This window comes from Sylvia atricapilla, chromosome 16 (genome assembly GCF_009819655.1).
Source record: "Sylvia atricapilla isolate bSylAtr1 chromosome 16, bSylAtr1.pri, whole genome shotgun sequence".
Taxonomy (NCBI): Eukaryota; Metazoa; Chordata; class Aves; order Passeriformes; family Sylviidae; genus Sylvia; species Sylvia atricapilla.
The window spans coordinates 5,954,721-5,975,474 of NC_089155.1; the positions used below are offsets into that span (position 1 = coordinate 5,954,721).

General features: G+C 54.4%; 1 protein-coding gene across 1 annotated transcript; it reads right to left on the minus strand.

The window, feature by feature from the left end:
• Positions 1–2,019: 2,019 nt before the first annotated feature.
• On the minus strand, positions 2,020–6,974 carry CCN5 (cellular communication network factor 5). The gene is given in 5 exon segments (XM_066330425.1): positions 2,020–2,567; positions 3,087–3,323; positions 3,325–3,713; positions 4,319–4,535; positions 6,856–6,974. Coding segments are annotated over 5 exon segments (927 nt in total). The 5' UTR covers positions 6,916–6,974; the 3' UTR covers positions 2,020–2,543.
• Positions 6,975–20,754: the final 13,780 nt, after the last annotated feature.

Here is a 20,754-nt window from a genome sequence, read left to right on the forward strand (position 1 = left end):
TCTTTTGGTTTGGGGATTTTTATCTTTACATGTTACCTGTGGCTGGGGGGTGAATATTTCTCTGTTGCCCTACACAAGCAGGCAAAGCCAGGACCCTGCGTCAGAGCCTCAAATAACCACGTTTCCAGGGTAGCAGGGCTTTAGAGGGAAATATTGTGCGACTGGCAATCAAATTGCAAGAGTTGATTTCCCTGTATTCATGGGGAAAAATAACTCTGATTTATTTGGAATCATTAATTCATTATTTAGATGCTTAGTGAATCAGGGAGACGTTCTGCAGGGGAAAAAAAAAGATAATTATAGCAGAGGTGTGTTGAGTCATTTTTTCCAGATGAGAATTGCAGGTTTCTGCCTCAAAAGTGACTTTTTGATTTTTACCATCACTCAGAGGAGGCTAGGCAGGATCTGAGAGTGTGTGACAGCCCTGGCAGCTCACCCACTCTTGGTGGCTGAGTCCCAACATACTTGAACAAGAACTGGCTTAAAACCAGGATTTTCAGGACCCACAACGTGTTTTATCCATGTCGGTCGAGGAACGTGGCAGTTTTGAAGTCTACGTGAGCTTTAGGTCACCACTTGTTTGGCATGGCCACCACAGAACTAAAAAAGTCAACCAAAGCTTTTTGTTCTGCGATTTGCTGCCTGCTGGAGGTTCACCATGTGCCCCTATCAAACAGAATTAATGATTTGTATTCAGGCTGAGCACCAGATGATTGCAGTAAACAATTGTCTTTGTAGGCAATGTTTTACTGTGAGAGCAGTGAGGTTTTTGTGTGGTTTGGGGTTTTTTTAAAATTTTTTTTTTTTAATGTATTTGTACCCCCTAGAGGTGACTGAACTGCATCCTTGACTTTCATTTTATTTTCAGTTTCTTGCAGGGCCTGAGGGAGTGGGTGGGTGAGTTGCCTTGGCTCTGGTGCCTTTTCTGCTGCTGCTGGGGAAGCTTTTCCTTGGGCTGGAGAGAGCAGCTCCCCCTGTCATTCAGCCTTTTGCCCCTTTGCCCCCTGATCTGCCCTGGTCAGGAGCACAGTCAGCTGGTGATGGTGGCTGCATCATGCTGGGGAAATCCCAGTCCGGGGCAACTGAGGGAGGTGTGGGCCTGGCAGTAGGAGGGATGAGCTGCAGGGGAGTTTGAGCACTGATTTTTGGGAGGCTGGGAAGAGGCTGTGCCTGTGGCTGCAGACGCAGCAGCAGTGCAGCCCGTGCCCTGCCCTGCTCTCCTGCACACCCAGCACTGGAGACCTGGGCACTGCTATGGCCAGGGCTGGTGCCGTCAGCAGAGCTTATTGGCCGGGTAAGAGTGAAGGGTTTAACCCAGAATAGAATAAACTCTAATAATGTGTTCAGTGCTTTGATTCACTTTTTTCCCCCCTTTTCCTTCTCTTACTCTAAGCAGCCTGAATTCAGGTGGCTCCGAGCTGCCCCACCTGTGCCAGGACTGTCCTGCACCCACCGAGCTGGCCCTGAGCAGCAAGGCTGGGCTCACCCTGCACAGACAAGCTCCACACCTGCATGAGCACATCTTTATTTTTAGTTCTAGAAATACGCATCTGAAAAGTCCATTTCTCACCTGGACACGCCACCCAAACCGATGGGTGCTGCTCCTTCCAGCTGCCCCTCCGTGGCGTTCCCTCTGCACATTCGTGCGAGGCCGTTAGAGGGCATTTGGGTTTCATTTTCCATCGCCCAGAAGGAATTTTGACTGGGAGAAAGTACCGCCAGAGCAGCCGAGCAGCTCTCCTGCGCCGACTCCTGCACGGCTGGAGCAGCTCCAGCCTTTCGGGAGACGGCCCCGACTCATCTTTGCGATTTGTTTTCCCTTTTTTCCTGCTTCTCCCTTGGCCCCGGCTCGCGGGGAATGTGCTTGGATGGCAGGCGGAATGTCTGCGGAGAGGAGTCTGAGCCCCTGGCTGGCCCAAGCCTGCCAAACCACCAGCGCTTTGGAGAGGAGGAGCAGGCAGAGCGGGAAGGCGCGTGTTTATTCTGGAGGGATGAGGGACGGTGAATGAGAGCTGCCAGCTCAGCCCGGTGTGGCAGTGGCTTGTGGGGTGCAGCTGGATGACCTGCTCCCTCCCTGGGGAGCCAGGGCATGAGGGTTCCCTCCAGGGATTTTGGCTTCCAGGTGCTGGAGGTGGTCTCTCTTGTAAGTCCCTGCAAAGCACAGCTGCATGATGTGGCAGAGAAGCAACATCACCTGTCCAGAAGCCCCACTGATCCAGGAAAGGACCAATTCCTGGTTTCTTGGGTGGGTTTATGCTTGGAGCAGGATTTCCCCAGTTCCCATTTCCTTCAGCCTAAGGAACCTGGAATGCTGCCCAGTCACCCTGCCTGGGGCAGCGGGGTGTACAGAGGAGGCAGGTGATGGGTGACACAGGGATCTTGTTCTCTGTTTCCAGCCTCCTTTGCAGCCAAAATCCATCATTTCTCTGTTTTCCCAGTGGAAGCATCCTCCATCCTCACCATAACCACAGTGCCATGGGTGTGTGCCAGACTCTTTGCCAGGATGAGGCGTTGGCTCCGGGGTGAATTCAGAGTGGGCACAGCTACAAGTGACCTCCTCTTCCCCTCTGCAAAGGCAGAACAGAGATCAGTGTGGAGATGGAGAGGGATGGTGGTGTGTCCCCCGCAGCTGGGGAGCAGGGACAGGTGGCAGTGGCAGTGCAGGGGGAAAGTGGGCAGGAAATGCCACCTGAATGCCAGCAAGGCAGATTAGCACCGTGTCCACACTGGGGTTGTGTCAGGCTAATAAAGAGTTGAGAGAACCACCTCCCAGGTGTGCCCAGGGAGCCAGGCAGGAGCTGCAAATCCATCTCTGGCCACAGGGAGGGATGGCCGAGCTCACCTGTGTGGGATCCACAGTGCTCCTGGATGCAGACATGCAAAGACCCCAAAATTCTGCTCTGCACCTGCCATCGGCTGTTTCCCAAGCAAAGTCTCAGGAGATGGTTCATGTGTCCCTCAGCTTATGGCTGAGGAGGGCTGATGGGGGACCCACAGGCAAGGGGGGCTCCAGTGCTGGCTGGCACTTCCCTTTGCCAGCCAAACGTGGTGCCCAGAGGCAGCGGCTGCACCCAGCCCTCACTCACCGCTGGGAAGGCTGCGGGCAGGGCCGGGCAGGGTCTGGCCATGCAGAGCCGCCTCTGTGTCTCCAGCCGGCAGTAGCGGTTCTGGTTGGACACGCGGGTGGCAAAGCCCAGCCCGCAGGTGGCCGAGCAGGCGCTCCACTCCGTGCCCCACTCCGGGCAGGGCGATGGCGGCAGCGGGGACACCGCCCCGGCGGCTGCAAGAGAGGACACGACGGGAAAAGGGTTGGAGGCAGGTGCTGTTCAGCTGCCCCTGATGCTTCAGGTATAGCCCCGCGTGTGAGGTGTCTCCTGCTGATGTTTCACAGCCTGAGGTGAAGGGGCCATCCCCAGAGATTTGCGTGGGCATCCCCTCCCTGGAGCTGCCCTGCATCTTACCTGCCCGGGCATCCCGGAGGAGGTGCCGGTCCTGCGCTTCACAGACCCACTCCGGGCAGCACTTCCCGGGGATCTCCAGGCGCCGGGGGTAGGGGCAGTCCGGGGTGGGCAGCCGCACATCCTCCTGGCAGAGCGGGATGCAGTTGAAGCCCCCGTCCAAGCAATGGCACTGGATTTTGCAGCTGGGCTGGAAAATCTCCCCCTCTCGATAGACCCGGCCGTTCACCTCGCAGCCCTCCTCATCGTCTTCAACTGCAGGTGACAGCCGGGGAGCCCGTTAGGGACAGAGTGACAGAGAGATGGGGATGGCAGGGGGCAGTGCTGGGGGGAACTGCGGGGCTGAACAAAGGGATTGAAGTGGGGAGAGCCCAGAAGTGACTGAGCAGTGTGCAGGGCAGACAGGGCAGCACCTTCATCACCCAGCCTCCTCCCCTCCCCTGCCTTCTCTCTTCATCTCTCTGTTTTTTCAAAGCAACAGCTCACAAGCTGTGCCCTTTGACTCTGCCTTCAGGCTTTCCAGGCTAGGAAAAGTTTCTCTGAGATTTCTCCACAGGACTCCCAGGCTCCAGCCTTGGCTGGGTGACTGCAGTGTCCCTGGGATCCCCCCTGTCCATTCTCATTGAAACCACCCTGAATTCTCAGCCAGAAGGCAGCACAAGAGCTGGCAGGAGATGGGGCACAGCCCCACGGCCAAGCTCCATGCATTATCCTCACGAAAGCAGCTTTCCTAGGCTTAAGCACTTCCCTGGTGGTGCTGTGGGGTGCCTGCAGCCCTGTGAGGTCATGGCTGGAGCTGGGCTGTGTGCTGGGCTGGAGTGTGGGGGTATCCCGGGGGAAATGGGCATCCCCGTGCTCACAGTTGCAGGTGCCTCCTGTCCCTGCAGGTGCTGAGCTGTAGTCACAGACGAGGCCCTGGCTCTGGTCACAGACGTGTAGGAAGTCGCAGGGCTCTCCCAGGCGCCGGGCACAGATCTTGCAGCAGCCACACCCATCCAGGACCAGGGGGGACCCTCGGGGGCAGCGGGGGGGCACCCAGGGGCAGTAGCACGGTCTCCGGCACAGCTGGGCACAAACCTGGGGAGGCAAAGCTGAATCCATACAGGTGTTTTTTTGGCTAACAGCTGCTTTGTCACTGGGACAGCCAGGTAACTCTCTCAGTCATGGGGACAGATTTTTGGTGGAGGGAGGCTCTGCAAATCCATGGCAATACCTCAAAGCATCCTGGAAAGCTGCTGTCCCCTTTGAAGGGCACCTATGGAAAACCATGGAGAATCAAGGATGCTCAGAGGCTCAGCACTCTGCAAGATGAGGACTTCAACGTGCCACTGCTCTGAAGAACCAGGAGGAGGATGGAGCTACAGGGTGAACATCCCAGGCAGTGGTGGTTATTTAATGAGGTCAGCAGCCCCAAGCAGCCCAGTGGGAGAGAGGAAGGGAGGGAGGCAGGGAAAGCAGCCCACCCCCATGCCTTCCCCCAAGGCAGCAGGCTGTGCCCGGCTGGAGACATGGCTTTGAGGGACTGAATTCCTATGGTGAGTCCACAGCACATCCTAATAGTCTTAAGAGCTCTTATTCATGCCACAAAAGAGGACGTTGCATCAGCAGTGGGGATCTGAAGCCAGGCAGACCTCACTGCATTCCTCACTGGTCCAGCTGCATCCTCTGCTTGTCCCTGGCTGCAGCATCCTCACCTGGCCTGGCCCACTGGGCGAGGAGCCCGGAGATAGGCACGTTTTCAAGGACTGGGAGCTGTTTTCCCTCGTGGCTAGACTGAGTAATGACTTTGGCAGGGCTGTGCACTGCAGTCCTTTGCCTGCTCAGCCAATTGTCTGCCAGGGAGGTGCCCACAGGAATTTACCTGGGCAGGTGGATGTTTATACCCTTGGCTCACCCTGCCTGCACACCCACCCTGGCACCAACAGCTTTTTTAGGCAACTCTGGAGCTCCCATCATGTCACATGTGACAGAGCTATTGCATATAGAGCCTGAAGCCACAAGAGTTGGCTCTGCAGTTTGGAAGTGAGTCCTTTTCCAGTGCTGGCCTGACAGTGCATGTGAGCCCCCTGGCAGCCCTGCTGCTCAGCACCATGCACATCCTGCTGGATGCAGGGCCAGCACGTGCAGCACTGCGAGCAGGCAGCCAAAACATTCATCCCTGCCCTGGTCCAGGCACTGGTGTGACTGCTGAGTCTGCCAGGACACTGATGGGTTCAGCCAGACCATGTAGGTTTTAGATATAATTTTTCTTTCACTTTCTCCCCGTGGCATCAGGTCTGACATGATGAGTCAGACAGAGAGGGTAACTACCGGTGCTCTATTTGTTCCCCATTTGCAGCAGTTCAAATGCTTTTCATGGGGCTGTAGAAGTGTCAGTGCCAGTAACTGGAGTTAAAATCTATCCAAAACAGATTGGGTAATTTGGGTCTTGTTCTAGTTCTGTCAGTGAGCAGCATTATTAATGTGGCAGGGACCAAGGCACTGGCTGTGGTGGCCAGCTTTGGGCTGGCAGCACGATGGTCCTTGGTGATTCTCCAGGCACTCGTGTGCACCTGGGGCAAGAATCATTGCTCTGTTACAGCTTACCCAGGCAGCCAAGGGCATTTTTCATCTTTAAGGAGGTTGCTATTACAGATCGATGTTTTAGAAAGATTAGCCAAGCCATAAATTCATTTCCCCCTGCTCCTTGTAATTTACTTGTCTTTAGATGACAATGTGGCTCCTGTCAGTGATCTGAACTTTCTGGGAAAAGAGTCAAACAAGCACGACATTGCCACGACATCCCTGCTCAGGGATTCAACTAGCAATTAGAACTTGGAGCTGAGATGCCCCAAATTTTTCAACATTCCTGTTCTCTGCACAGGCAAATATTTTCACATAGAGTCCAAGAAAAAAAAATAAAAAATCTCTACAACAACCCAAATCCCATCGGAGGCACTGGCTTGGTGTGAGCGTTCCGAGCAGCGGGGAGAGCTGAGTAATGCCAGGGCTGGTGCTCGTGGCTTGGCTCCTGCCTCGGGAGCCTGGGCGGGGATGGAGGAGCCTGGAGGAGCCTGGAGGAGCCTGGAGGAGCCGCTCTCGCCCAGCTGCTGCTCGCTGGCTCTCAGGGACCGAACACAGCCCAGCCCGGAGAGCCGCAGGGACGGCGAGCGCACAGCACATAGCTGGCATTCCTGCGTGCTCCAGGGATTCGCACAGCGGAGCCTCGGGCCCAGGAACGCTCAGACCCCGCTGCTTCATCTCCAACACCTCTCCCGAGCACAGCTCTGCCCCCTGCACCGTCACAGCGTGGCTGCCGGCCGGCAACACCACCGGGCTCCTGGGACAGCCCAGTCCCTCCTGTCCCCGCTTTGCCACAGCCGGGTGCTCCACGGCTGACGGTCCCCATCTCCCTTACCTTGGAGAGAATGCAGAGGAGGGAGAGGAAGAGGAGCTGCTTCTCCAGCTGGAGCCTCATGGTGCTCTCCCCTGGGCCACTTCAGCACATCACCCCCCAGGCAGTTTGGAGGCAGCGGCGTGTTCGCAGGTTTTAAAGCCCAGAGTAGGTCCTGCTGGTGTTTATACTCTCCCTGCTCTGATGTCACTCAAAGGCTCCAATATAAACATGAGTAGGTTTGGACAAGCCTCAAGATTTTCTTTTTTTTCCCTTTCTTTTTTTTCCAGCCCACATTCCAGCTGCCATTTCCACTCTTCTCAAGGTGAGAATATGCTGTCCACGGAGACAAGGAGTGAAGGGAAGGGATGCTGTGCTGTCCCTGGGGAGCAGGGGAGAGAGGCTGGAGGACCAGGCTGGTGGGGTGATCCAGCTCCCTTCTCCTGGCCTGGGAGGGAAGCTTCATGCTCTGTCCTACCGATCAAGGTCTGCCCAGGCAGAACTGGTATCTTCCTCCTGGGATTTGAGGGGATTGGCAGGACTGTCCCTGCTGCTGCCGTGGGACAATGCCATGACCAGGCAGCAACAGGACACCCACCCCTGCATTTAATGCTGCACCCAGTGCATGGCAGGCTGTGGAAGAGGAGTGAGTCACACAAGGGATCTGGAAATGGATTTGCTGTGGTGGTGCTGCCACATCATCTCCATCCTGAGAGGGACTGTGGTCACCTGGGGTGGGGTGGTTGGATGCATATTGTGTTGCATTGTCTTGGGTACCTAATGCAGAGAAGGCTGCAGTCTGACCCTGCTGTTTTCAAGCTCTGTAAATGCAAATTCGGCCCCTGAAGTATTATGATCCTCTTAATCAATTATGAGAATTAGAAATCCAAGTTTGGGGAAGATAAGCAGGTGCTCAGCCATTGCCTCCCAACGCTTTCTCAGTCTGCCCTGTGCAAGCTTTTCTCTTGCCCCCCAGGACTGAGGAGGTGAGGCTGGCTCTTCGAAAAGACAAACTTAAGCACCTCAAGACCTACACTAGACAGAGACACTTCTCCATATTCCCATTCCCCAGATCTGATCACAAGATATGAGAGGACCATCTGTGAGCCCAGAGCCCAAAGGAGAGGCCTGAGCATGAGGATGTCCTGCAGCTCTCCCTGGCTCCTCTCCTGCACCCCTGTCCCTTGCCTGCAGGATGTGTTCTGGGGCCAGGACTACTGCTCCTGTGCTGGCCCGAGGGATGGATCCCGGTGCCTTGCACCGACTCCCTGTGTGATTCAGGCCTGATGAGAGCTGCTGCTAGACATCAGGTATGTGTTAAACACACAGGAGGTGCTGGCTGCTGTAAGCAGAAGACCAAAACCATGCAGCTAAGAGTGATGCCCCATCTCTCCTCTGGCCTTTTTTCCCTCTGTTTTGCTTTTGTGAAACAAGTTCTCACTCACCTGAGCAGCAATCCTGACCTCAGCTCCAGGTTCGCCAGAGCCAGGGCGTGGAGCAGGGCGGGCACAGCCCGGCAGGGAGGAGCGCAGACTGATCTCTCACATTACCACCCCGAATTCCGCTTTGGCTTTGCTTCATTAGCTGCAGTCAGGCTGTTAACGGGCTCACGGCAGCTTGTGGGAATACCAGGACACTTTCCAAAGGCTGCTGTCACTTATGCAAGCGCCTGAGCCTCCGCTCTGCTGGAGCCCCAGCTCTGTGCATCACCCTGGCGCTGCCTGGAGGTCAGGGATCTGTCCTGGCAGCCCTGCCTGCGGTGGAGAAGGCATGAGGAGGGCACACTGCTGTGAACTCACTGGCAGGGGGGTGGTTCAGGACCCACTGACAGGTTCTCACAAGCCGCAGGGTTTGATATCTAAGGCTGGAGACACTTCTCATGTTCCATTTTCTGCTCCGCAGCCAGTGCCTCCCACGGCTCTGGCTCAGCCAAACATCCTGGGGGTGGCTGTGGAGAGCCAAAGGGCCGATCCAGCCTCTCCCCATGGGGACAGTTCGATTAATTATTCCAGCCTTGTGTTTATTAGGGACTCCTGATTAATGGCCATGAGTTCATTTCCCAGTTAGAAATCAGGTGCCAGTGCTGGTAACAGAAATAAAAGCCTCTCATTCCCCACAATGAACGACCCTTGGAGCAGCTGACAGACCCATGTGTGGGGTCTCAGGGCAGGCTGAGGCTCTGGGCTGCCCAGGGCAGCCAAGTGGACATTAAACCCCTGTCACCTGATGTGTCCTGGCTACAGGGTCAGCTCCTTTCTTTACCCTCTGCTCAGCTCCGAACAAGAGGGGACCTTGCTTCCCCCCACACCTGAGTCACTGAGATTTAGATGTGGTGAGATGACATCTCTGCAGGGGTTTGACATCACCAGGAAACTGTCAGGGCTCAGGCAGTGACAGAGAGCCCGAGCCAAGCCTGAGTCAAGTCAACACTCCCAAGTCAAGCAGTCAGATGGGGCCAAACCCAGCATCCCATGTCTGGAAAGCTGCCCACACTTCCAGTGGCATTGGCAATCCTCACTGGTACATTGCTGGGTTTTAGAGGTGCCCAGAGGAGCTGGCTGGAGGGGTACCCACAATCTCCCATGATCTGTCTTCCCAAAGAGGATTCTCCATGGGTGACATGGGCTTTAGCTTCCCTTCTCTCACCTCTCTGGGTCCCACGTGGCTGCCCAGGTGGCTGTGCTGGCACTGCAGGGGCTACAGGCAGAGCCTGGCATGGGAATTCAGCTCCTGCACCAGTTTTGATGTGCAAAGCTGCACCAGAACAGCACATTAGCAGTTCATTTTATAAATACTCAGTAATATCCCTTTCCCTCTGGAGCATGTACCCTATAAGAGTTCTGTACCATACGTGTGATTTCTGAGCTACTAATTAAGTCCATATGTCTCTGCAGTTTCCATGGTATTATTGTCAGGTTTTTTTTGGGGGGGGGGGTTATAATATTTTTCTTTTTTTTTTTTTTTTTTTTTTTTTTTTTTTTTTTTTTTTTTGTCTTTTTTTTTTTTTTTTTTTTTTTTTTTTTTTTTTTTTTTTTTGTGGTCAGTTTTGTAAGAAAATAGTTGATACAGGGATCTGAATACATCTCCTTTGAGTTAGCCGCTGGCAAGCTTGGCTGTTTCTATAGAAATGAAGGAACTGCCCCAGTGAATTTACATTTTAGAGAGCTGAGTTTTTCATGTGTTTGCAGTTCTAACGTGCCATCGTGAATAACACAGAAAGGCTCTCATTTGCACACCCTGCTCAGCTGAAATTGCATCCATCTGGGATGGATATTGAGCATATTCTCCCTTCATGCCTTTCCTTTGCTGGAGACTCCCCTTCTTTACTTTACATCATGTGTTAAGCATCCTCCCTAGAGCTGGGGATGTCAGAGCAGGGTCTGGATGTCCACCTCTGGCAGGGAGCAGTGAGGCTGTCCTGGGTCCTGGCTGCGAAAATGTGGGCCTAGGGTGAGCCCAGCTCCGTGGCTTAGTGAGGAGAACATTCCCTTTGCTCCTGGGCACTCCTGGCTCAAATCCCCACTGCAGAGGAGCAGGACTGCCCACACAGGGTGGACAGCACTGGTGGAAAGCTGGACATACATCCAGCTTGGAAAAACCAAGAACCCTGAGCTGAAATGGAGATGCCTCAGGTCTCCTTCAGCTGTTGGACACTTTGGGGTGGCTGCTGGATGTTTTTCATGAGACTGCTGGAAAACACCATGGCTTTGGGAAATTTTGAAATATCTCTGCTTTTGGCAGCATGGGAGAATTGTTTCCTACCCAGAATGAATCTGGCTCCAGTTTCAAACAGCAAGAGCCGAGAGAGGTGGTGATGGCTATTTCCACCTCTGTCTGGGCAGCTTTATTCCCTCTGGTTCTCACACCTTCACTGGACAGCAGAGCCAGGCTGGGAGGACCAGCCACCCCGAGGGACAAGAGAAGGGCCAGGCAGTCTTTTACCTTGAGGTCACTGCCTCCCCCCCAGACCCGGGATGCAGGGACTGAAAGAATTTACCATCTGGTGCCTGGCCAAGTGACTTGTGAGAAAAGAATTCAGGGCTGCCGTCCAGTTTCTGATGGTCAGGCAACTGCACCAGGAACCTTGGCTACATCTGGGACAGCTGACCCCTCCAAGCTCCCAGGCACGGTGGTGAGGCCAGCAAGGCAGTGGCTGGGCATCCCCCCTGCCAAAGGAGAGACAGGAACCTTGCCTGGTGGTGGGGACACTTGATCCTTCACCGTTTCCCAGATATTTTTAGGTAGACTTCACTAGAAAGAGGCACTGATAAATGGGGCTTGGGGCTGGTTCTGCTCTCAAAGCCTGACATTGCCAAGAGGAAGGAGCTGAGTGATTACATGAGGAGCAAATGGACTATCACAACCAAGAAAAGGCTTGGCTTAGCCAAAACTGTGGTGAGAGCTCATCCTTCAGACTGAGGGGCTTCTCATTAGCACAGCACAGCCTTGTATCAGCTGTTGTGAAGGGACAACAGAGAAAGATCCAATCCATCAAACCCTGGGCAAGACTTCTGTATGATTTTTTTCCCCTGCAGTCCAGACAAGAGCAATTCATAATTGTCCCACTAAGTTAAACATTCAGATAACTCAAAGATTAAGACTTTTGTAAAACAGGCTTGGAAACTTCAACCAGATGAGGTTTTCCATTATTATCTGGAAAACAGTGTCAGAAATCATCACATATTCAATATTGTGATCCTCTGGGAGTTTATTTTTTAATTGAGTATCAAACATCATCAAACCTAAACTTCTTTTTAAAAATATCACTAGAAGTTTTATCTTCCAGACAAGACATAATCCCCAGATCCTGACCTTGTGTGGTTACTGACAGATCCTTTGTATTTTCCATGGAGCTGGATGGCTCACTCATGTTTCCTGATCAAATTACTCATTCTTTTTGACTATCTCTATTTTCCTCCTGGTTTCAGGCTAAAATAGACAATGTTTTTCCTTCAGTTCTTGTTTTGCTCGAGGGTGCTGTGTGTTCTCACACAGCTGCCATGTCCCCTGCAGCATCAAAGAGGGATGCAATGCCTCCCTGCAAATGGAGGCACTCACCAATGTGCAGCCAGTGATGCTTCAAGCTCACCTTGTAATTGTGCCAGCTCTGCTTTAGAGAGGGGTTTGGTGATGGCTGTGTTCCCTTCCAGACCTGCTTTCTGTGACTCTGCTGAGGTTTTGAGGATTCAAGTGCTGCACACATGAGGCAGCTGGTGTTGTGCCTGGGAAGTGTGTGGGGCTGTGTCTGTTCCCAAAAGTCACAGCCCTTGACATCCCCAGGGTTGGCCTTGGCTCACCAGCAGCAGCTCAGGGTGCTGGTGAGTCCAGGAGGCTGGGACAGGGCAGTGCTGGTGGGGGACAGTGACCTGTGGCGAAGACAGCTCTCTTCATCTCCAGTGGATGCTCTGCAAACCCCTGGTTGTGGCTGGAACCTTCCCAAAGGCAGTGAAGTGGGCATTCCTCACTGTCCTTGATGATTGGAAGGAGCCTGGCTCCTGCAGGAGCTTTCAGCATAGACCTTGGGAAGCAGGGCTGGGGGGGAATGATGAGCTGCCAGTTCACCCTTCACACCCAGCACTTGAAAACCCCAAATGGCTGGTCACCATCCAAGCCCAGGCAAGAGGACCTGCTGCTTCTCCTCAGGACTCATGTCAAATGCTTTGCAAGTGAGTCCCATTTCCAAATTCTACCCCAGGGAACAGAGCAATGGCTGGGCTTGCTCTCCATCTTCTGAGCAAGACTGGAAAAGCTGAAGCAAGTGGTGCCTCCATGTGAAGGAGTCCCAGGCCCTCAGCCCTTCCCTAGCTCCCTCCTGATTGCCAGAGACATCTGGAGACATTTCTGGACCTCCACTTGTCCCCTTCCCCAGCCAAATCAATAAAGACACGACTGAAACCTTTAGAGCCTGTGTGGGATCCAGCTGGGAAAAACAAACCTCTGGGTCTCACTATGGCTATGGAAGCAGCGATGTCGCCTGGAAAGTATGTACCAGGGAGCAGAGAGCAGAGGGGTGAGCAGAGGAGCTGGGCACCAGCTCAAATATGACTCAAAATCATGGGAAATTATTTCTGATTAATGTAATTACTTCGGCTCCAGCCCTGATCAATATGAGGAGCTAAAATGCTCATAAACCGGCCGAGAATGTGAACTATGCAGAATGATTTGTAAAAGGTGTTTGGCTGGGTGTTCTCTCCCCTGGCTCTTGGGCTGCCCAGGGCAGGGTGACCTGCTGCTGTGGGAGCTGGGAGAGCACTGAACTGCTAACTGCAAATTGGTGGCCCCCAAATGAGAATCTCCCCAAAGGAACAGGGAGGGGACTGCCTCATGCAGGCCTTGAGTCTAAATTAAAGCAACCAGCCTTCTTGGCTGGGCTACTTCTGTGCTCTGGCCACAAAGCAACAGCCAAGACTGGCCTTCTGCAGGCTCATGGTGGCCCCCACAGTGTGGGGAGGTTCTGGTGGGCACCCAGCACAGCCCAGGCAGGGGCTCTGTGTGGGCACTGAGGAAGGAGTGGAGGACTGCAGGACCATGGGGACACAGCTGGAGAGGACAGTGACCTCAGAGCTCCTGCTGCCTGAGCCCCAGCTGTGCCAAGGGTGGTGTCCATCTGGACAGGCAGGGCTGTGTCTGAGGGAACAGAACCCACAGAAGCAGAGCAGCAGGAGGAGCCTGGGAGATCCCTGGAGATCAAGGCCGGGTGAGAAAGGGCTTTGAGCAACTTTGTCTGGTGAAAGGTGTCCCTGGCCGTGGCAGGTGATTGGGAACTAGATGGTTTTTAAGATTCCTTTCATCTCAAACCATCTTGTGGTTCAAAGATGCCCTGCAGCAGGTCCCTGTGCATGATGCCTGTGGCCACATGAAGGTGGTAGGAATTTCCCCCTGTGAAAGCAAGCTGAGGCTGGGGAAAAGGTCCTTTGGGGCATGGGGGTCTCCAATAACTGGTGGTTTCTCTGACATGGGGAGGAAAGGGAAGAATGGCTGTTACAGTCCCATTTTTGTCCTGCTCTTCCCCAGGAAGATGAGCTGGGCTGGACTGGGAAGTGCAAGGCATCCCTCCTGTCCTTTTAAATCAAGACTCTTCGGGGTAGGCTTCCACCTGCTGCAGGGTTTTGGAGAGAGATATAGAGAAAGGGAGTGTTTGACTGATGTGGCTGCCTGCACCTGGTGATCCAAGGCTGGTGATGGCTCAGCTTGTTCTCAGGAGCTGCTCCCAGCTGGTTTGGAGTCAGCCAGAGCCCCAAAGGAGCATCTTACAAGGCAGCTCCTCTCCTGAACCAAGCTCCAGGAAGGAACCTGGCACCCCTGGAACCCCTGTGACCAGGACAGCAATTGGAGCATGGAGAGCAGTGTGTGTGTGGGCAGCCAGGCTGCTCCTCTGGCCTCCCTACTGGCCCAGGCTGCAGGGAATGTTTTGAGGTGATTTCACTGCAGTGTATGCTGTCCATGATACTTTTCCAACATTATCTCCATGTCCTTCCTGGGGCAGAGAGCTCCCCAGGCCACATGGAGTAATGCTGGTGTGTGATTTTGCTGGAAACCACATGTAGCACAGCGTGGTTGGGGTTGGAAGAGCTGTTTCCACTGCCAGAGGCTGACCACATTCAAATCCCGGTTTTCCTTGCATTCCGTGGTCCTGCTGAGCTGTGGTCTGCCACCCGTGCAGGGGAAGCCGTCCTGCTGGCCTGCCACCCAGAAATCCTGCTCTGGATCATCTGTGGGAGGATGGAACACAAACACTTGGCAAATCACAGTCCTGGAGGGTGAGGCAATGAGCCGAGGGCTGTCAGAGCAAAGGGAAGATCCTCGAGCTGTGCAGGAGAAGCCAGGCCAGCCTGGCACGTGTGAGGGGACAAGGGACAAATGCAGAGGCTCTGACTCCAAGGGACACCAGCCACTCTCTAGGTGTGACCTCAGCTTTGAGAACTCTTTGCCGCTGCCACAGTTCACCCCAGGCTCGTGGTGCAACTTCTCCTGCAGGGCAGTGCCTTGACCAGCAGCTTGGTCCAGGGATGCTCTGCTCAGCCCAGGGCCCTGCAGAGAGGCAGAGTTGTGCCTCCAGCCTTGGCTGCTGCAGCCTCCCCCTGTAACCCCGACCTTCCAGTGCTGCTGTGCCTTCCCCTGCATTACACTCACCTTGTGCCTCCTGTGATGGCACCAAAGGTGTCACAACCCACAGAGAGGCAGCTCAAAGGTCCTGAATGGCCACACAGCTTTTGCTTGGACCTGGACACATTCTCCATGGCCTGATTGTCCTCCTTGTCCCCATGCAGGACCACAGGCACCTGATTTGAGCCAAGTTGTCTCTCCGAGGATTTGTCTGCAGGGTGAGAGCCCAGCCTTGCTCCTCCTGCCTCTGAGCCCTGGCCCCTGGAAACATCTGCAAGGAAATAGCTGAAGGTATTGAAAGGGGAGACAGGAAGCACTCTGAATATTTTTTTTCCTAAATATAATGACACTAATGTTGTTTGCAGTGTTAAAAATAGAAATGAAGAGAACCTGCCTTTTTCCTGTTTGCTTTCAGCTCTCACTTTCCTGCCTGTCTCTGTGTTCTGGGGATCTGCATGAAAATAAACATAAGAAAGATCTCAGCAGTATGCAAAGCAAAGCCAGATGAGTTTGGCCTTGCCTCCAGCTGCCCCAAGTGAGGCCGTGCTCCTCTGTGGAGCACAGGGAGCCTCAGGCTGTGCACTCCCCACCTCCAGTCCCTGTCCCTGCAGGGACCAGCACTGACCCCACTGCTGCAGAACTGGCCACTGTCACTGGGAGTGACCTGCTGCTCCGTGTCCTGCCTCTGGTCACTCTCCTGCCTTCCTCAAGTGCATCAGGGGGCTCAGAGCAGCACTGTTGCTCTTCCTCCCATGGCTGTCAGAGCTGTGCTCCTGCCCTAGGCTGGATCTGCCAGGGTGCTACCACAGAAGCCCTGGGTAAAATCTCTCTGCCCCCACCTCTTCTGCTGGAGACGTTTCTCCAGATGCCTGTGGCACACCCCTCCAGCATGCACTGCATGTGCCCATCCCCAGGACCCCTCCCAGCCTCCTTCGACTGGGAAGATTTTGCTGCTCAATATTCATTACAGAGCAATGGTCATCCCTGAATTCAGAGGCTGATGGATTCAACGCCACACCAGGATTCCCAGAACCTGGAGGATCAGATGTGGGAGCCAAATCCCAGTGCTAAGGAAACTGGCCACAGTTTCACAGTGTCTGAAGAGCAGCATGCCTTTAATCTGGGAGGCAATACCACACCCCGGGTCAGCACGGCTGCCCGGTTGCTGCAGGTGTTCAGATGGAAAGCTCAGCACTCATTTTTCAGCAGAGCAACACAGGGAATGCGTGTCTTGGATGGAGGCTTCTTCCTGATTTATTACAGACTCGGCTCGAGGTGCCTCAGGAGAGTAAGGCCTGGCAGAGGATGAGAGGCAGGCGTGTGTACGGATAGATTGCAGCACACAAAATGCTGCCTTGTAGTAAGACTGCCTGGAATGCACCAAAGCTGGGAGCGGGAGGATGAATGAGTCCTCTGGCCTGGCTCACCTTCCTCTGCCATCCCCAATTTCTTTCTTGAGCTGGTGAATGGGGAGGGTGGGCAGCCTTGGGCTTTTGGTCTGTCTTGGAAATCCATGAGGCAGCCAAGCACTGGAGTGTTGCTGGCACTGTCCTGGCCACATGAGCATGCTGACAGTGCCAGAGGACTGGCTCCACTATGTCCAGGTGCCACCCCTTGTGTAACATCCCTCAAAAGGCTGACTTTTGCAAGGAGTGTGTTTTTCACAACGTGGCAACTTACAGGGTTGACCTCAGGTTGTTCTTAGTTAGCTGGAAATCAGGTGTTTAAAATGTCACTGGACTATTGTGAGTCACTGTCTGGGCCACTTTTGTGTCAAAGAGACATTTCTCCTGCATGCCACTGTAAAGTCTAGGCTTGAACCTGGCATGATGTGATTTTAAAAACAGCCAGAAGCTTCCCCATGTTTCCCTCCCCTCCACTATATGTTTTCCTGCCCCTGGCAGATTTCTGGCACCTGGCAGTCCACACACTTTTGCAGTTTTTCAGCTGCGTCTTCCAGGCACGTCTGAAGCTGCCAGTGCCCAGTCTCTGCTGGCAGAGAGTGTTCAGGTTTTTCAGCAGTGTTGTGTCAGCAGTATCCAAAGAGACCATTCATTCACAGAGTGTGACAATGATGGGCTTCACTGAGGGCTTCCTGACCATGCTTTTGGGGCCCATTTGGGCACCAAACCTGCGGTAGGACTGGGGTTCTGACCTCACCTGATGCAATCTGTCACTGTGTTAACCAGGGCTGAGCCAGAACCATTGACACAGGGTGGACAGTGGGGACTGACAGCCCACCCCCATGAACTCCTGCCCTGCTAAATGCATCTGACAGTCCCTCTGTAATGCACAGTGGGATGATAGCCCTGGATTTACAGACGATAGCTCAACCACAGGGATTCCCAGGTGTTCCTCTCTGCCTGGTCCTGCTGCTGCTGGCCTGCAAGGTGTCCTACCCACAACCCATGTCTTCAGCGTGAGCTGGGAATGAGACAAAGCCTTGGCATCTGAGGAGGAGAAAACAGCCCTTGGGAAGGATTTAGCCATAACCTGTGTGATCAGGTGCTCAGCCTCTTCACCTGGCCAGGCTGAGGAGACAAACTGAGGGTTCCCTGGGCAGAGGGCTGGGGACTGCACCCGTGGTCTGTCTGTGGCGGGGCTGCCCTGCTCCTGCAGCTCCAGCCCCACAGCCCCAGTCCCTCATCCACGGTCCCCCAGCCCAAATCCCCCAGCCCAAATCCCTTATCCCTGGTCCCTCAGCCCCAGTCCTGCAGCCCCAATCCCTCATCCCTTGTCCTCCAGCCCAAATCCCTCGTCCCCAATCTCCCGGCCCTGGTCCTTTATCCCCAGTCCCTCATCCCCAATCCCCCAGCCCCAATCCCTCATCCCCAATCTCCCAGCCCTGGTCCTTTATCCCTGGTCCCTCATCCCCGGTCCCTCATCCCCGATCCCCTATCCCCAGTCCCTCATCCCCGGTCCCTCATCCCTGGTGTCCCAGCTCCAATCCCTTATCCCCGATCCCTTATCTCCAGTCCCTTATCCCCAATCCCCTATCCCCAGTCCCTTATCCCCGATCCCTTATCCCCGGTCCCTCATCCCTGGTCCCTTATCTCCAATCCCTCATCCCCGATCCCTTATCTCCAGTCCCTCATCCCGGTCCCTCATCCCCAGTCCCTTATCCCCGATCCCCGGTCCCTTATCCCCGGTCCCTCATCCCCGGTCTCCCATCCGCGGTCCGGCCGCAGCTCACGGGCTCTGCCTCCCTCTCGTGGCCGCGGTGCTCGGGCTCGCCGTGCTCTGCTGGCCGTGCCCGGGGCTCTCCCGGTGCCCCCCGTGTCCCCGGTGCCCCTGGCTGGGCACACGCGGCCTCATCCCGGAGCCGGCGGCTGCTGCCGGTGTGAGCGGGGCCACAACAGCTCCTGGACATTCGCCTCTTGCTTTTGGGCAAATCCTCTCTGCTGCCGCTGGGGGAAAAGCTCTTTCTAGGCAGTCTTGCATCACGCCTGGCTGGAAACGAAGCCAACTTCACTAGAGTCAGCCGCCTAAAAGTTGAAGCTGTTTTATCCCCAGTAATCTGTTTTCAAATTCTTCTGCTGTCCTTGAAGCCAAGAACTGAACAAAACAAGAGTTCCAGGAGATCCTATAGAATATTAATTGGGTCAGGGCCCTGGATTAGATAAATTAAAGCATCTCCAGATGCTCCAGAAAATTCCAGCTCAAAACAGTGAAGATGAGTTTTTCTTCAAACACTTTTTGCTGAAGCAGAGGCTGTGACCAGTTGGGCCTGGGCTTTGCAGCCACCTTTGCCATGACAAGTGCCAGGCAGAGCTCCAGTATAGCCCAGCACTACCAGTCCTGCCAGGAGCCAGCACTGGGGAGACATGTGGGAACACCTGGTTATTCCTCTTCTCCCTCTGTGTCTTCTCCCCTTCACCTGCCTTTCTCTACCTGCAGTAGCTCCTGGTGTGCATAGTTCTGGTGGTGCTCAGCGAGCCCTGTTTGAGGAGTCAGCAACTCATATGAGCGCTCAGTTTGGGATCCTCAGTTTGGGATGAGCCAGACCCTCACTGGTATTTCATGATGAGTGATCTGGACATGCTGGGATGGCACCTTTGAGCTGGGATCAGGGAGGACAATTTAAGTTACTGCTCTGCTCTTCAGATCCTAAATCTGAAGAACGGCTCCTGAACCAAAATCACCTACAGGCAGGATGGAGCAGTAGCAGGGATGGACCAATGCCAGGACCAACCCTGCTGTCTGCCAGGTTTAAGGGTTCTACGGGGTCAGGGTGGCAGAAACATGGGGACAATCCCCCCAGCTTTGCTGTGCAGGATGTGATTTACAAGTGTCAGAGCCCTGAGAGCAGTAATGGGCTGTATGGCCCTGATCAGCTCCCTTGCCCCATCCCCATGGGCCCAGAAGCAGGATTTAAGCTCAGCCCAGAGCCTCAGACTCTCCTGGCTGTGCTGGGGCAATTCTGAGCTCCAGCACAGCCACAGTGGTGCCTGGCCATGGGTCTTTTTGTCTTGACTCCCACCTGTTGTCTGTTTTCCTGCCTCACTGTCATCCCTGTACCATTGCTCTGGACCTGCTGGTGCTCCTGGACCTGATCCTAGCCCTGATGGTCAGACTGACTTCCTGGCTTGGCCTGGGACCTGCCCCATCACTGTGGTGTTGCCTCATTATCTGTGCTCTTGACTGGACCTGGCTGCTACCTCTGTGTCTGTGCTGCTCCCCTTTCTGGCCCAACACGACAGCCTGAGCAGGATGGCTTGGTCAGGGCCTGTATCTGTGGAATAACTCAGTGGTAAATCCCTGGTGTGGTGGGGATTTGAGTGGATGAACGCCCTCCTTTCCCCAGTACTGAGGGACTCCACGGAGAGCACGTGTGAGCTGTGTCTCCTGCATCTTGGCAGCCGCTGACCAGCCCTGCTGCCACCCCTCTTCCCTCCGTGCCACCCAAAATGAGTGTGTGATGAAGGGCTGAGAGCTCAGCTAAAATCCCTGAGGAAGCACAGAGCTAATCCTGTGGATCCCTGGGGTGTGTAGGAATCCACCACCCAACAAACCAGGCTCCAGAAGGTGTTGTCTGGGAACTGTGTGGAGAGGTGAGAAGTGGCTTTTGGTTCAACTGGAAGCTCCCAAATTCCCCTGGGCAGGGAATGTGCTGTGCCTTTACCTGGGTTTTATCTCCAAACCTGGAGATATGGGGTTTTCTGCTGTGGCAGCAGCCTGGGCTGAGGCTGTGATATTAGAAAGAGTCTGAGGGGGGCAATATTACGCTGATATTTCTGTTTCCTGGTGCTCCGTCCCATCCAAACTATTCTCTAAGAAAGTCAGATTTGGCAAGAGCATTCTCCCTTTCTTTTTCTTTGTGCCACTACAGTGAGACAGATGGAGCTGACCTGTGGTGCCACAGTCCTGAGAAACGCTGTCCTCAGCTCCTCTCTGTCCTTCAGTGGCCCGGGTGGCATTGTCTGGCCGTGTGCTGATAATCTAATTACCTGCTTACCCTGAGGGCTGGAGAACAGCTCAGCCCTCCACAGTGTGACATGTGCTGTTAAACCTCGGCCATCAGAGCCTTTTCTGGGGCCAGAGAGGCTTGTACTGCTGGTCACAGCTTCTGGGTGTGCAGACAGCACCCTGGCCAGAGGTTTCCTTTGGGATCCCTGTCACTCTGCCCAGTGATTCTGCAACTTCTAGGCAGCACTTGGCCATGGAGCGTGGTGTGACATCTGATCTAGCTCCTTCACTGCATGTAGCTGTGAGCTGTCTGTGAGGATGGAGACCTGCTCCTCATACAGCTCTGGATAATGGGGGGGAAGAGCTCGGGGGCACTGTGGGTTTGGGGCTGTGGAGCTTTGCATACGTGAA